The sequence below is a fragment of the Suricata suricatta genome, chromosome 3 (genome assembly GCF_006229205.1).
Source record: "Suricata suricatta isolate VVHF042 chromosome 3, meerkat_22Aug2017_6uvM2_HiC, whole genome shotgun sequence".
Classification (NCBI taxonomy): Eukaryota; Metazoa; Chordata; class Mammalia; order Carnivora; family Herpestidae; genus Suricata; species Suricata suricatta.
In genome coordinates this window covers 29,901,113-29,916,099 of record NC_043702.1, presented here as the reverse complement: position 1 = coordinate 29,916,099, position 14,987 = coordinate 29,901,113, and the positions used below count along the sequence as shown (strand labels likewise).

The following is a 14,987-nucleotide window of genomic DNA, read 5'->3' as shown; positions in this document are numbered from 1 at the left end:
GGAGCGGAGGAGGGAGAGAGAGTTGGGGAGAGAGAGGGATGCAAAACTTGAGAGACTATTGAATGCTGAGAATGAACTGAGGGTTGAAGGGGAAGGGGGAGGGGGGAAAAGAGGTGGTGGTGATGGTGGAGGGCACTTAAGGGGAAGAGCACTGGGTGTTGTATGGAAAACAATTTGACAATAAAATATTATGGAAAAATATATAAAATGAAATAAAAATCAGTGTAAGTGGACAAAAAAGAAAAGGATGGCTTTTTTGAGGCAAATCTCACTCTAAAAGTATTTCTATTTCTATATAAATAGAATGTGAGTTGTCACGTTCAGCAAAATCTATAACACACCAAAAATCTAATTATACATTAAACTTTAGGATCCAGCATTACAAGACATATTATAGTACTCTCTAACCTAGCCTGAAAATCCTGGGGGAAAGTTTGAATATAATGTTTTGCACCTGTCCATTTTCCAGATACAGGGATAAACATATATTAAAAGATCCCTAATAAATATGACTTAATTCTTATCCAAAGTTTCTCCTGTAGAAATTCATTCCCAATGTTCTAACTCTATTTGGAATTACTACTACTCCTATTTAGTGATTTTGATTGAGACAGAAAATAAAAAAATAAAAAAAGGGATGAGAGGGGCGCCTGTCAGTTAAGTGTCTGACTCTTCGGCTCAGGTCTTGATCTCATGGTTTGTGGGTCTGAGCCCTGAATCAGGCTCTGTGTTGGCAGCGTGCAGCCTGGTTGGGATTCTGTCTCCCTTTCTTTCTGCCCTTTCTCTGTGCTCGCTCTCTCTCTCTCTCTCTCTCTCTCTCTCTCTCTCAAAATAAATAAAAATAAACTTTAAAAAAAAGAATGGGAAATTTTTTCTAGTTCCTAGAAGTATTTGTATGAGATTGATACTCTTTTTTAAATATTAGGAAGACATTATCTGTGAAGTAATCTGAATCTGGTTCTTTATGGGAAAATTTTTAAATTTAATTTTTGTCTTTATATTTCTGTTTTCTATTTTTTTTTTTTGCCAGTTTTGGTAATTTGTATTTTTTTTTAATGTTCATTTCATTGTCAGTTTTATAGGTCTGAATTTTTACCATATATTTTTAATAACTGAAAAATCTAAGATGGTATTGCTTATCTTTTTCCTTGATAGTGGAAAATCATTTTTTTTTTTCTCAATTTTGCTAGGTGTTTGTCAATTTTATCAAGCCTTTCATAGAACCAACTTTATTCTATTTTTTTTCTCTTTATTTCCTTATCTCTGTGTTTGGATTTGAATAGTTGTTCTTTTTCTAACTTCTTGGGTTTAGCTTTTCTTTTTTGCTCATATTTGCATTAAAGGCCATAAATTTGCCATTAAGCACTGCTTTAGCTGCATCTCACAATTTTTGGTATGCTCTTTTAACTATTTTATTATAAGACCTATTTTTCAAATTGTATTATTCAGAACTGTATTTCCAAACAGTCTGGCATTTTATAGGTATATTTCTGGAATTGACTCTGACTTTGGTTACAGAACATATTCTCAGTGATTCTAGACTTTTGAAATTGGGTGTATATTCCATGTGTACTTATAGAGAATGTATTTTCTAACCTTTTTGGACACTGTGTCTTATATGTATGGAATATAAATAAGTTAGATCACTTTGTTAATTGTGTTGGTCAGGTGATTTATGTCTTTGTTTCCTACCAAAAGTCTCACTGTGATTTTGAATTTATTTTTAAAGATTTTTTTTCTTCTTTAAGATTTATTTAAATTTCAGTTTCACACACACTATAATATTAGTTTCAGGTGTAGAATTTAGTGATTAATCACTTACATACAACATCCTGTGCTCATTACAATAAGTGCCCTCCTTAATACCCATCACTATTTAAGGCATACCCTCCATGCCTCCCCTTCAGTAACCCTCAGTTTGTTCTCTATAGTTAAGTGGATTTGTTTGTTTGTTTATTTATTTTTTAATATCTGTCCATTTTGGCAACATATGTATTGACGTTATCAGGCACCTAGGTTTAGAATTGCTTTCGTTCCATTGGATTAGTCCTTTTATCATCACGAAATGTTCTCCTTTACCTTTAGCAGTGTTTCTTAAAGTCTCCTTTATCTGATGTTGCTATGACTATATCTTTTGGCAGGTTCGTAGATATTTAAAGCTGGGAGTAAATTTACAGATGGACTGATTCACCTTCATTTTTTAAATATAAATTGAGATTTATAATTTTGTTGAGTTTGTGGGTATTACTTTCAACGCAGCATAAAACCCTTAGTGCGATTCTAGTTCTCTTGAGTTCTTTTGAAACATACTTGATTCAAGTGACATCACTCGTGTTCCTGTCATACTCTTGGTTAATCTTTTTCAGGAAATTGGAGGAGTATTCTGAAGTCAGGGCTCATAATACCAAGATTTATTACTTCCTTTTCTGGCTTCATTCTGTCCTTCAGGTGTCAGTGCTGCTCTGCTCGGCTTTGCTCAGACATCATTTTCAGGAACTGCTTTTCCCCTACACTGTCTGTGATTGGTTATTGAGAGACTCCTGCTTTCTACCTGTCCCCGAACAGACCCTGTACCTGTCCTGACTACTGTCTCCTTCCTGGGTGCTGTTCGGGGATATCTTACTCTCTTTTGGTCTGGAGTAGTTGGGAGAATACCTAGAAGGAGTTAAAATGTATATGGATGAAAAACTGCATAATTTTCTATTTAATTTCTCATGTCTTGAGCTTCCTCTCTTCTCTTGGCAGCAAGAGATCTTTTTCCATTTCTTCTCCAACATTTAATTCCATGATTATGAGGAATTATGTTCTCTCAACTGGAAAGCACTGAACACTCTTAGGAAAATATTTTGGGGCCTTCTACTATTGTCCTGTCCTGTCCTCTACACTTGGACTTGCATGTGCTGCATTGTATAGAAGGCCAGAGAGCCTCCATAGTCATTAATGATGAAACAACTAAGGGCCAAAAGTAGTGGTGACTTGTCTGCGTCCATATACGTTAAGTAGCAACAGAGATGGATCTGATCACCTACCTTATTCTTAGGTACTCATGATTTTTGTTAAATTTTCTTTAAGTTTACTTATTTTGAGAGAAAGAGCATGAGCAGGGGAGGGGCACAGAGAGAGGGAGAGAGAGAGAATCCCAAGCAGACTGATAGTGTGAAGCCTGACATGGGGCTTGAACCCATGAACAATGAGAGCATGAGCTGAGCGAGAATCAAGAGTTGGACTCTTAACTGACTGAGCCACTCAGAATCCCCTGTTAATATTTTTTAATTAAGAAGAAAACCCCAACCTTTGTTTGCTATGTTTAAAAAGCACATTTTGACTCTGTTGTTTATTACCCTTGGGTAAGTCCACGTGTCCATGCCTTGCTTTCCTCATCTGTAAAATGGATTGATAACTGTCTCATGAGGTTGTTTGAGGTTAAACCTAATTATATAAAACTCATAGTACCTGTAGCACCTGCCCTAAACTTTAGTAACCACTAAAGTTATCTGCTGTGATGATGTTGGTGATCAAATGATGAACTGTCATTTTACGGATATATTCCACCAGATTCATGAAATTAAATTCTACACAGAAAAATTTAATTTTCCATTAACTTTAATTTTGCAGTTTTTCTTATATTGCACTTGGTGTGACAACATGGAGTCACCGAAAAACCAGTTGCATTACTGAGCTCTGTAAATGTCACCACTTTTCCCACACTGGCTTTTCCTCTGTAGTGCTTGCCTCACTTTTGGACAGGCTGCCATTGCAGACTGTTTTTTCCTCTTTTTTGGACCAGAGCATTTAGCTTAGAAACATCCGTGTTTTCCCTCTTTTGATTATTGACACCATCTCAGTTCTTGGTAGTCACAGTATCTTAGTATCTGGCTTGTCAGTCTATTCTGATACTGCAGGTGAAAATTATCCTTATTCAGAACTCTGGCTAATAGAGATTTTCTAAGGTATAGGGGCATCTTCCTGCGGTGAATGATATTTGTTGCTGTTAATATCAGTGCCTATTTGGAACAATCTTTACATTGATAAGTTGTAGGTTTCCTGTGACTGTGGTCTTTCCATTATGCGTATGTTTTTGTTTCCTTTTCCAATTCATCATTGTGACTCTTCTTAGTTTTCAAGTTCTAGTAGCACTTAATTAACTGTATCATTTAAAAATAATGATCAGAAACTATCAGAAATAGAGGAAATAATGCACACTTAAAGTATTTTTCAATACTTTAAGAGCCAAGGAGTGCAAGTTCTAAGATTTATTGTGTAATACTTTTACTAGAGATATTTTTGAAATAATTTAAGTTTTATGTATTAGAGATATTTATGCAATAGAAAGGTAAATTAATGTTACGATCCTGAAAAATACAGTAAACTTTTCCAAATGACTGTGTTAAACAAGAAGCATATGTGACCATCTTTTCATGTTTGATCAGTTTTATTCCTGATGGTAATAAAACTAAGTAAATGAAATGCAGAATCTTGAATGTAAGGTAATGGTTGAAGTCTTTACATGCATAAAGGAGTCAGGGTGAATTTATGGCCTTATAATGGCTGTTGGCTGCTAATATTGTATGTATATTCTTAAAGTGATCTATAGCACCATGGCCAAAATACCGTGGGGACGAAATCACAGTTGGTACGTGCTGCGTTTGTTGATTTACCTTCCTTGGACATGTAAAATATTAACTGAGACTCCTTTCATATAGCTTGTCTGCTTTCGTTCAGAATTCGGTGTGTGCTCATCATTAGGCTACTCTTTGCCGGGGTGTATAGAATGGCAGTATCAAAGTGAGACAGTCACGTTAGAGTTGCAGTCTTTTTATATTCTGGCAGCATGTATTTCACTTAAATGTTTTTTGATTGAATATATGATTCCAAAATGTATCAAAATAACCTTCTTACTTGCTTTAGTTCTATAAAACCTTTAAGTCCTGTACTCTTTTGAATCACAATTAGACATAACTGTCTTAGCTGCAACTCCTAGGACTTATTTTCCAGAATGTCTTCGAGCCTGATGTGTGTGACAGCAGAATGCTGTGTGACTTAACCACCCTGTCACGCTGCCTCTCGTCTGCTCCCTGGCTACTGATCAGATCCTGTCCTTTGTCACTTCCTGGGTTTCCCTATTTTAAATCAGAGTGTTTGGTTTTCTTCTCTCTATCCCTACCTCTAGGCAGGAAAAAAGGCAAGTTTTAACTTACACGTCAGTTGTTGGGGGGTAGTTGTTTACTTCATTCCTAGGTGGTAAAGTCTGCTTTTACAAAGTGAGCACGAGAAAACAGTAGACAACTTAATAGAGGTCTTTTAAGTAATTGAATTTGTAAAGAAAAAAGCAAACTCTTTAGAACTTTTTAGAATACATCACCTTTTACAAACATGGTTAAAATCAACAGATTTCATCTATAGTGCTGTAATATATCAAAAACCAATTCAAAGGACACTGATAGAAATTAATTAAGTTGAACTCCCTTTGTAAGAAGGCAATTGTTATAAGGAAAATGTAATACTCAGTAGATTTCAATTAGAAGTCCTGGGTATATTTGGGGGAAAAAAATGTGTTGCTTGTAACATGGCCATAGCCAAAAGTCTGAATTCCCAAAGATTACTGGGGGAGGTCTTTCTTTTCTGTATGGTCCAGTGGCTCTTATACAGTGTTTTGCCTACTCTGGTGTTCTCCTTATTTAGAATCTAGTCTGTTGTACTTAACTCACCTGTTATAGCCCAGTGACCTTGAGTTTCTAGAGATCTCTGATTATGGAATCTGACTGATGGGTGTGCTATTCTTACCGGTTATACCGTGACTTCTCTTTTTTCTTTTCTTTTTTAATCTCTTGGGGTAAGAGAACCAGGCAGTTAAAGTTTCCTAATCATTAGTGTTTCCACCTATAAGTCTAATATTAGATGCAAAGAAATTCCTTTCATTTTACTTGGAATACATCAGATACTTATAGAAAATTTAATTTTGAAGCATCAAAAGCCTACCTAAGGATAATTCCTTTGGATTTTTTAAGACTATGACTTTATCTAGTCAGATTACTGAAAAACTATGTTCTTGGGTCACATTTCAAGTGGCCCTCTGAATAGATGCTTTAAAAACATTACTCTTATTTAATATAATATGTCTGTGTCTTTCATTGGGGGGGCAGGTAAATGCGAGGCTGTGTGACAACCCTTTCTATTAGTTTTTGTAATAGTGCAGTTGAATTCTGTGGGCCATGTTAGTTCTTAACCTTTATAAAGATTCATGTGGTAAAGGCTTAAGGCTTCATCCTAGAAGAATTTCCTTCTTGTAAACTGGTGTGTATTTGGTTTTTGTGTGCTTTATATAAAGCTCAAAAATTTTCCACTTTGAGAAGTTTTCTGAGAATCACAGAGCCAAATTGATGATAGCTTCAGTATTTGGTAAAAAACTTACTAATATTTTTCTTCATTCACTGGTTCATGTTCTTGTCTCATTTTTATGGTTGACTTTCATATCTTTTCTGGAAATAAGCAGTATGTAAATAACCCAATGAGCTAGATATCGTTTCGTTCTGAGATCTAGCATCAGAGTATGTAGCCACATACTGAATTAGGAAAATACTTCTTTTCCTTAGGCCTTACATTCCTGAGTAGGTTTTTAAGTCATTGCTTGGAAATCTATATCACTACTGTGGTTAAGTGAACTTGTTCAGCTCCAAATGCAGTTTGACTTGCTGCCCGGCAGAGCTCTTGCTCCAGATGTCATCTCAAATCTTGGAGTTGAGGACATGCACACAGAGTAGAGATTTAAAGAGATGAAGAGGTCCGTGGTTAACGCATCCACTGGATAGATTCTAAAGTGACAATGATTGCCATCAAAAAGATTTCTGCCCTTTGATTTTTTTTTTCCTCCCCTACAGCTTTGGGAATCTGAGTTTGAATTTCTAAGCTCATTTCAAAGAGTACCGTCAAGAAGATATGCCCCCCTCCAAGTATTTTTGGGATTACCTAAATTGAAGTTACAAAAACTTCTTTAAATTGTTTCTCAAATAACAATGGCACTTTATTTTTACATTGTGATTTATCTTCCAGGATAATTGATGAAATATGTATACTTTGATTTACTGATTTTCTTGAAATAGGTTAAAAATTGCAATTGTTTATTGAAAGAAAGAGGTAACATTTCTTTATGGTGTTCAAACTTTGTATTACCAGAGCCTATTTTTAGTGAGTCAACTTATTTTTTTACATTCAAATGTATTTTTAAAAAACTTGAGTTGTGAAACTTGATTGTTCTACCATAGGATCCTGGCTACTGGGTGAAGATTCATCACTTAGAATACACAGATGGAGGAATCCTGGATCCAGATGATATTTTGGCAGATGTCGTTGAAGACAAAGATAAGGTAGATGACTAAAACTGTTCCTCTTTCTATTTCTCTGTAGAGCTGTGTTGCTTCCTAAAGACTGAGATCCTTAACAAACTCATGTGTCAGTTATTATTAAGAGATACCATCTGTTCAGGTTTCACCTGAACAGCCTATAAATCAAAGTTCTTCATCAGAGGTTTGGAAAAACTTTGTCAAGGTTTGGGAATCTGTTTGTGGTGGCCTAATTAGCAGACACTTCGTTCCCAAGAGTTCCTGATGCATCTTATTAAATTAGCGTCAGACTCTGAGGCTGTTGGCGTTTTCATTGCCATTGTGGACTCTGAAGTTTATTCTTGGTTCTTGCTAAATATTCAGCTCAGTGCCTGTGATTTGAATGTGTTTCAAACTGGAGAATACAGTGAGGGGAAAAGTCTTACAACGAACTATGGTGGAATCTTATATTTTTTTAAAATAGCTGGCAAACCGGTCTTTTGTGATAGTCTTTGTTTCCATTGCTAAAATAAAAAACAACAATAACAACAACAAAGCAAACAAAACCCACTAACTTGACTTTTCCAAAAAGTTTGAACATATTTTGCCAACTACTTGAGAATAATCCCACTGCAAATATCTTGTTTTAATAAGATTTTTCTTCTGATGGTAAACTGGAAACGTATGAAAGTAAACTATTCACTGGGTTTTTGCTGTGGAGACACAGTGTGTATTACTTCTGTGTTGGGCTCTTGGCACTGGTGAATGTGTCCACCCTAACTGAACTACAGCTCTCCCTGAGTGAGCCTGGATTCAGAGTTTCTTCTCGCGTGCATCCTTAGCACTGTTTGTTCTAGGCTAATCTATGTGTGTATGTATGTTTCTCTCTTGTTTTTCTGCACTCTCAGGAGGTAGGGGTGTATATGTGTGTGTTTTAACTAGTTGTACTGGAATATGGAAAAGTGATTGAAAATTACATTTTTCCTTTTCTGTAAGATCTTTTTGGACTATTCTAATTTACATTAGTCTTTGCAGACATTCTATCCATTTTTTCCCTTATTTTCTGTTGGAACTCAACTCTGGTTTGCTGGTTTGCTTTGCATTATAATAGCCCATTTTGTAAGAGACTAATCTCCCTAAATAGATTGTAAGTTCCTAGAGGACATGGACCAGAAGATTTTTATTTCTTTTGTGTTTCTGGTATTAATAATATCTCTTACCCAAACTTAATTCTCAAAGAACACTTACTGAATTCATGAGTGAAAAAGAAACCTTTACTCTCTGCACTTGACCCCTGCTATACATGATTTTGATGCATACTTCATGTGTATTGCTTGGTCTCACAGTAAATAATAACATACTGTTTATGTTCATAACTTTAAAGGAGGACTTTGACTTCTGTATTTGTTTCACTTTCTACTGGTCTGCAGCCATCTTCTTATTTTGAAATAGTCTAGGCATTTGGTCTGTTTGTTAATGAAGAAAGTCTTCCTTTCTCAGATTTCATTGATGTCCGGTGTCTTAAAATTAAAAGCCAAAGGTAGCAAGTTTAAGAAGGCTAGGGGTGCCTGGGTGGCTTAGTCGATTAAGCATCTCATTTTGGCTCTGGTAATGATCTCATGATTTGTGGGTTTGAACCTCACATGAGCTGAAAGCTCAGAGCCTGGAGCCTGCTTTGGATTCTGTAGTTCCCTCCTCTCTGCCCTTCCCCTACTCATGCTCTGTTTCTCCCTGTCTCAATAATAAATAAACATACTAAAAAAATATAAAAGGTTAGAAGAGGGGCACCTGGGGTGGCTCAGTCAATTAAGGCATTTACTTAGGCTCAGGTCATGATCTTGCAGTTCACAAGTAGGAGCCCTGTGGTGGGCTCTGTGCTGACAGTTTAGAGACTGGAGCCTGCTTTGGATTCTGTGTCTCCCTCTCTCTCTCTGCCCCTCTACCTCTCATTCTCATTCTCATTCTCATTCTCATTCTCATTTTCTCTCTCTCTCTCTCTCTCTCTCTCTCCCTCTCTCTCTCTCTGTCTCTGTCTCTGTCTCTGTCTCTCAAAAAGAAATAAACCTTAAAAAAGGGCGGGGGGAGAAGAAAATGTCTCACCCAGCCTCATGTAAGACCTCATTACATGAAGGATGTTTCCATGAGTAGTGCTCAGGGAAATCATTTATCCTACAGAGCCCTCCCGTTTGGAGAATACTTTTTAACTATCCTGGCAGTGCCCTTTTAAACTATAATCCATTTACTAGACAGAGAAACAGCTTTTATTGTATGTAATCTCTGTTTTAAAGGGACTTTACCACTAGTGAATCAGGTGAAAAACTGAGGTAGTCAGTTAAAATCCTAGGAAAGGATTAGTGCTATTTGGGGGAAGGTTTCCCCATTTCCTTAATGTACTTTTGCATTAAATACATGACGCTTAATTGGTATCGTTTTGCCGAATAGATGAGAATATATACTTTGGATGTTGCCAGAAAAAAATGTGCTCCCATTTTTCCTTTTCAAAAATAATGTAAGTGAAAAAGAGAGCATCACTCCCCCCGGCCCCGCCCCCTGACATTTAATCTGCAGTCTTTAAGTTTTCCTGATAGTTTATGTATCCAGTGTGGAAATAAGGTTCTGCCAGACTTTGTTTTATTACTTTTTTCTAAGTTTAGATTCAGAATTATACATGATACTTCTAAATGTTTAGTGATATATCAAATTCACCCAGTATTCTTAGAGATAATATGAAGCTTAGATAAAATTACAGTTCACGTATTTTCAAATTGGCTGTCGAATAATCTCTTGCATTTAGAATATAGACTGCAAGTCTAAAGAGGCATGGATGTATGTGTGTAACCCCTGGCCAATGCCCACTTACCTCAACTCCTAAGAAAGATTCGCACCATAGGAGAAAATGGCAATTCAGAACCGCTGATGGGTGAGCTGGAAAGGATAAAGCAGGAGAAACCAGTTTAGACTCAGAAAGCAGTGTAGGCTGAGGCCGTTTTGTAAGGCTAGGGAAGAGCCATCCAGTACACTCTGTAAGGACGGAAATCGGGGACTCCTTGGTGTTCTACTCACAGTCAGACAATGGGATAGTATACTTGACTCAGCTTTTTACGTAAATGACTTTCAAAACTTCTGGTCCCAGAAGCGGTTTGTCTGTGGGCTTATCCTGATTATTCCTTGGGCCAGCATGCCACGGACTTGTACATGGTGCCTCTTTGGGAGATTTGCTGTGTTGACTTGTTTACCCAGTAGAGGCCCCTTCACAGGAAGCTGAGTTTTTACCATGTTGCACTATGTCTGTCCTATATTTTGTCAAAATATTATTGGAGTAGCTTTGAAATTTTGCATCTTATGATAACTGATGTTTGTATAAAATCTTACGGTGCAGCTGAATTATGCGGTTGTAATAGACATTCTTAAAATTCTCCTGTTTTATGTATCTGTCTAATGATTCAGGTTCTTTGGAATAAGTACCTAAAAATTTACAGCTTTACGCTAATGAGTCTTCTCTGGCTTCCCAAGGCTACTGACGTCGTTCGCCCGACAACAACTATTTAACATTTTACGGAGCATCAGCAGTGTCCCAGGATGCCTTTGGCGGTTATATATTCTATTTTAGTTTAGAGCGACCCTTCAGGCGAGAGCTATTTATTATTCCTGCTTTTAATTTCTGAGAATTGCCCCAGAAATTGTCAGTGGCTTGCAGAAGGTCACACAGGTAGTACGTGGCAGAATCAGACTAGAAATCACATTTCTGTCCTGCTTTGTTCTTCCATAAAGTTCCGAGCAGTGTGCTGGGTGTTGGTGTTTATAATTTCTAGTTATGAAAACTCATGAAGAATAAATAAGCATGGATTTATTTTTACATAGTTGGCACCATTGTTAAGGAAGAGTAGGTAATATAACTATGGAGTATAATAAAAATAATTTAGAATTTTATATCATGCAAATATAAATTTAACTCTCTTTGCCTGAAGGCTGCACCTTATTTATTGTAAAGATGCCTTCCCTGTGTTGCCATCCCTTACGTCCTTTTTTTCAGGTCCCAGATTACTCCTTTCAGGACTTTGTTGACTACACTTATCTAACAACTATATGCTGTTTTGCAGGAAAATACATTCTGTATCCCAGTAACTACTTCTCAGAAGGATTGCCGAACACACAAATATGTTCTGCTGTCTGTAGTGGGCAGAGTAGTGGCCTCTGAAGATGTCTAATCCTAATCCCCAGAACCAATGAGATGTGTGTTACATGGGAAAAGGATTTTTGCAAATGTGATTAAGGACCTTAAAATGGAGAGATTATTTTGGATTATTTGGGTGGGCCCAGGGTCATCACGAGGGTCCTTATAATTGAAAGAGGAAGGCAGGAAAAGTTCATATTAGACAGATACAATGCGAGAGAGAGTTGAATGTCCACTGGTGGATGGAAAAAATGGAGCCAAGGAATGCAGGCACCTTCTAGAAGCTGGAAAAGGTAAAGGAATGGATTCTCCTATAGAGCTTCCAGAAAGAATACAGCCCTACTGACCTCTTGATGGTAGCCTGGTCAGACCCATTTCACCTCCAGAATTGTAAGGTAAATTTGTGTTATTTGAAGCTCCCATGCTTGTAGTAACTTGTTACCACAGCAGAAGGACAATAATGCAGTGTCTCTTATTTTAAAGTTTCATACTAACTGGGCTTTAAGATTTATAGGACAAGAAAAAAATCTTATGCTTCAGATTAGTCGATCACTGTGCATTCTCTCCAAAGTACACCACAAATTGAATCTCCATTCACGGGGTGAGCCCTGGCTCTTGAGGATTTCAATGTCATGCTGTTTGTCTTGTGTAGAAATAGTGTCAGGGTCACACCCCGAAGCTACGTAATATTTACTTACCAGTTTCTCCTTATGATTCATAATGACTTGAAGAAGTCTAAAGACTGACATTTAACAAGTCACTGCAAAGCTTATCATTAGCTGATAGTTTTTGAGTGTGAGAACCTGATTATTGAACTTTTATAATTGTTTTCCTTGTTAGTTTTGTTTGTAGAAGGCAGTTGCAATATAATACTGAAATAAAGCAATGTATAACTTCTGTTATGTAAACAGAATTACTGACATGGTTTTTACAAATAGTACATATGCAACTGTAAAATATTATTATGTGGTAAGATACAATGAAAGAATGTTTCTATCTTTGACTACACTTTGACTACCATAGGGGTTCATTTTGGAGAAGTGCCCAAATCTCCTGGATTCTAGTGATGGTGGTTTGGCCTCCAGGATCACATGTGAAACCTGGTACTCAAATTTTAAAGTGTCATTTCAAGTTTATTCGTTTTGTTTAGCTGTGTGTCCTTGGGTAAAGTTCATCTCTATTAGCCTTAATTTGCCCATTTGAAAAATGGATATAATGTTAGTTTTTATCTTATAAGTTTAGTGTCTGAAAAACTGTATTAAGTTTTCAGGACAGTATGGCATATGGTAAGTGCTCACATGCTAGCTGTTAAATTAATATTATGGTAGTGTGATTCATGTACTTTTTACCTGTGTGTTTTGATTTAACTGTTACATTTAAGTATTAAAACATCAAAGGCTACAGTGCATTATGTTTTTTAGAAACTTTATTAAATTTGAAAATTATTAAATTGTTCAGTAGTTTGATGGGAAGATAATTGATTATGGGAAAACATTTGGATTTATGTATTATTTAAGAAATCAAAATGCCAGTATAACTCACTTTAACTTTAAACAGGAATCCTTTTATCAGAACACAGCGCTTGGTAACCCAAGAGGCATTCAGGGATCCAGGGTGGTTTCGAAAGGGAGACCGTTTTGCACACTGAACTGGTGACCTGAAACCAGACAAGGTCCTTAAGCCAAGTTGCGCTCTGAGCACGCTCTGTTGCCCTCTAGTGGAATCCGTAGCTACCTGGCGAACAGCTTGCTGGAGATCCTCCCGGGATGTGATGATGCATTTGGCTCCATTTCACTCTAAATTTTACTGTATTTTTAGCACAGCTTCGACTGAGTGGTGCACAGTAAAACCAGAGTGTGTATTTCAACCAGTGGTTGTCATTTCAACCATTCCAATATTTCCTTGGCTTTTATGAGCCTTAGAAGGGTTAAAGCAAAATCTTCGCATTCAGAAACCTCTTTTTGGTTCAGTCTTCTTCCCACCTTCCTGTTCTCTCTTGAAAGGTTAATGGCTGGTTGTGATGAAGCATGTAACTTTTTGAGTATGCAGTTGAACAATTCATGCAATATGGTATGTTTTTCTGCAGATAGGGGATGGGTAATTAAGTTAGACCTTTAAAAAAGGTCCTGAATTAATTACCTCATTTTTTGAGTCATATTGTCAGACTCCCATTTCAAGGGGAAGCACCTATTTTAAGCCCTTAATTTTTTAAAACAAATTAAAATATGGCATTTTGGGTATTTCTTTTCTTCTAATGTCTTTCTTCGGTTCATGGGTGTTGAAGTTTTGAAACCACATTTGAGAGGAAGTTTGCAGAACATTTCAGAAGTCCATAAAGAAACCCCTAAAGATTACCTTGGCCAAGAAACTCCATCTTAAACTTTCTAAGGATAGATATTCTATGCTTATGGAATTATAAAATTATGGCATCATAGAACCAATCATGGGGCCTGACCCCATCCTCTTGCAAAAGAGAAATATCTAAATCAGAAAGAGTTTAGAGAGCTCCATGTTTCCAATTGATGTCTTCCCTGAGTCCATTTCTGCATTTCCTTGCTAGAATGCTGATAACATTAAAACCACTCAGTTCCCACCTCCAAGTTGGCTTCTTTCATTTGGCTTCCTTATTTCTACTGATAGGCATATCTTCTCTTAGTCTTCTAGGCTTGAATTGCAGTTGTTTAAAAAATTTAGTCAGTAAATCCTATGTATTCTTTTCTTTAACCTGCCTCTTGTGTCTGTTTCTCTCTTTGTCTTTCTATAGCCACCAGATTTAAACCTGTAAACTGTTAGGCAAGGTTATTTAATTGATAAAGAATTAGTGGTCTTGCCTAAAGGCTAAAGCCTCCCCCTTGCCCCGCCTCCCTGTTCTGTGCCACAAATGCAATCCGAGTGGCTAAGAGCTTGGATTCTTGATGGGCAGAGTCCTTTCATTTCTTGTCTCTGCTGTACTTGTGGCTTTGGGCAAGTTACTTAATCTCTTTGTCCTTAGTTTCCTCGTGGGCAATTGGAGCTAGGAAGTCTACCGATTTTACAAGTTAATCCATGTAAAGTATTTAGGAGAGTACCTGTCCTGTAGTAAGTTATCAGTGAGGGTTAGGTGCTCTTATAATTACTATTCTATTTTGTATATAATAAACTATTGCTATTCTATACTATACTACTATATTACTGCTATATGATATACTATTATTACTAATGTAGTATTAGTTAAGTCCTACCATTTCTGTCAGTGGATAATGAATCTAGTCCAAACTTCATACATTATATTCAGCAGCTTCTGAATGCCACCAAACTATCTTTCTCAAACTTAGCCTTCTCAAATGTCACCAGTAATGAAGCTGTGTGTCCTGGTCTCTTATGTACCATGCACTTCCTTCAGAAATTTTTTCATGTTTCACTTGTGTGTGTGTCCTTGTCCCTACTCCATGCCTGTCCAAGATTGTTCTGTCATTGACCCTTGAACAACGCGGATTCACTTAAACAAGGATTTT

At 36.8% G+C, this 14,987-nt stretch overlaps 1 protein-coding gene across 1 annotated transcript in view; it reads left to right on the top strand.

Annotated features, from left to right (window-relative positions):
* Positions 1–14,987, top strand: part of PARD3B (par-3 family cell polarity regulator beta) — a 1,000,837-nt gene that overhangs the window by 137,666 nt on the left and 848,184 nt on the right. Inside the window, exon 2 of the mRNA XM_029934009.1 lies at positions 7,263–7,364. Coding sequence (XP_029789869.1) covers positions 7,263–7,364 — 102 coding nt within the window. The remainder of the gene's footprint in view (positions 1–7,262; positions 7,365–14,987) is intronic.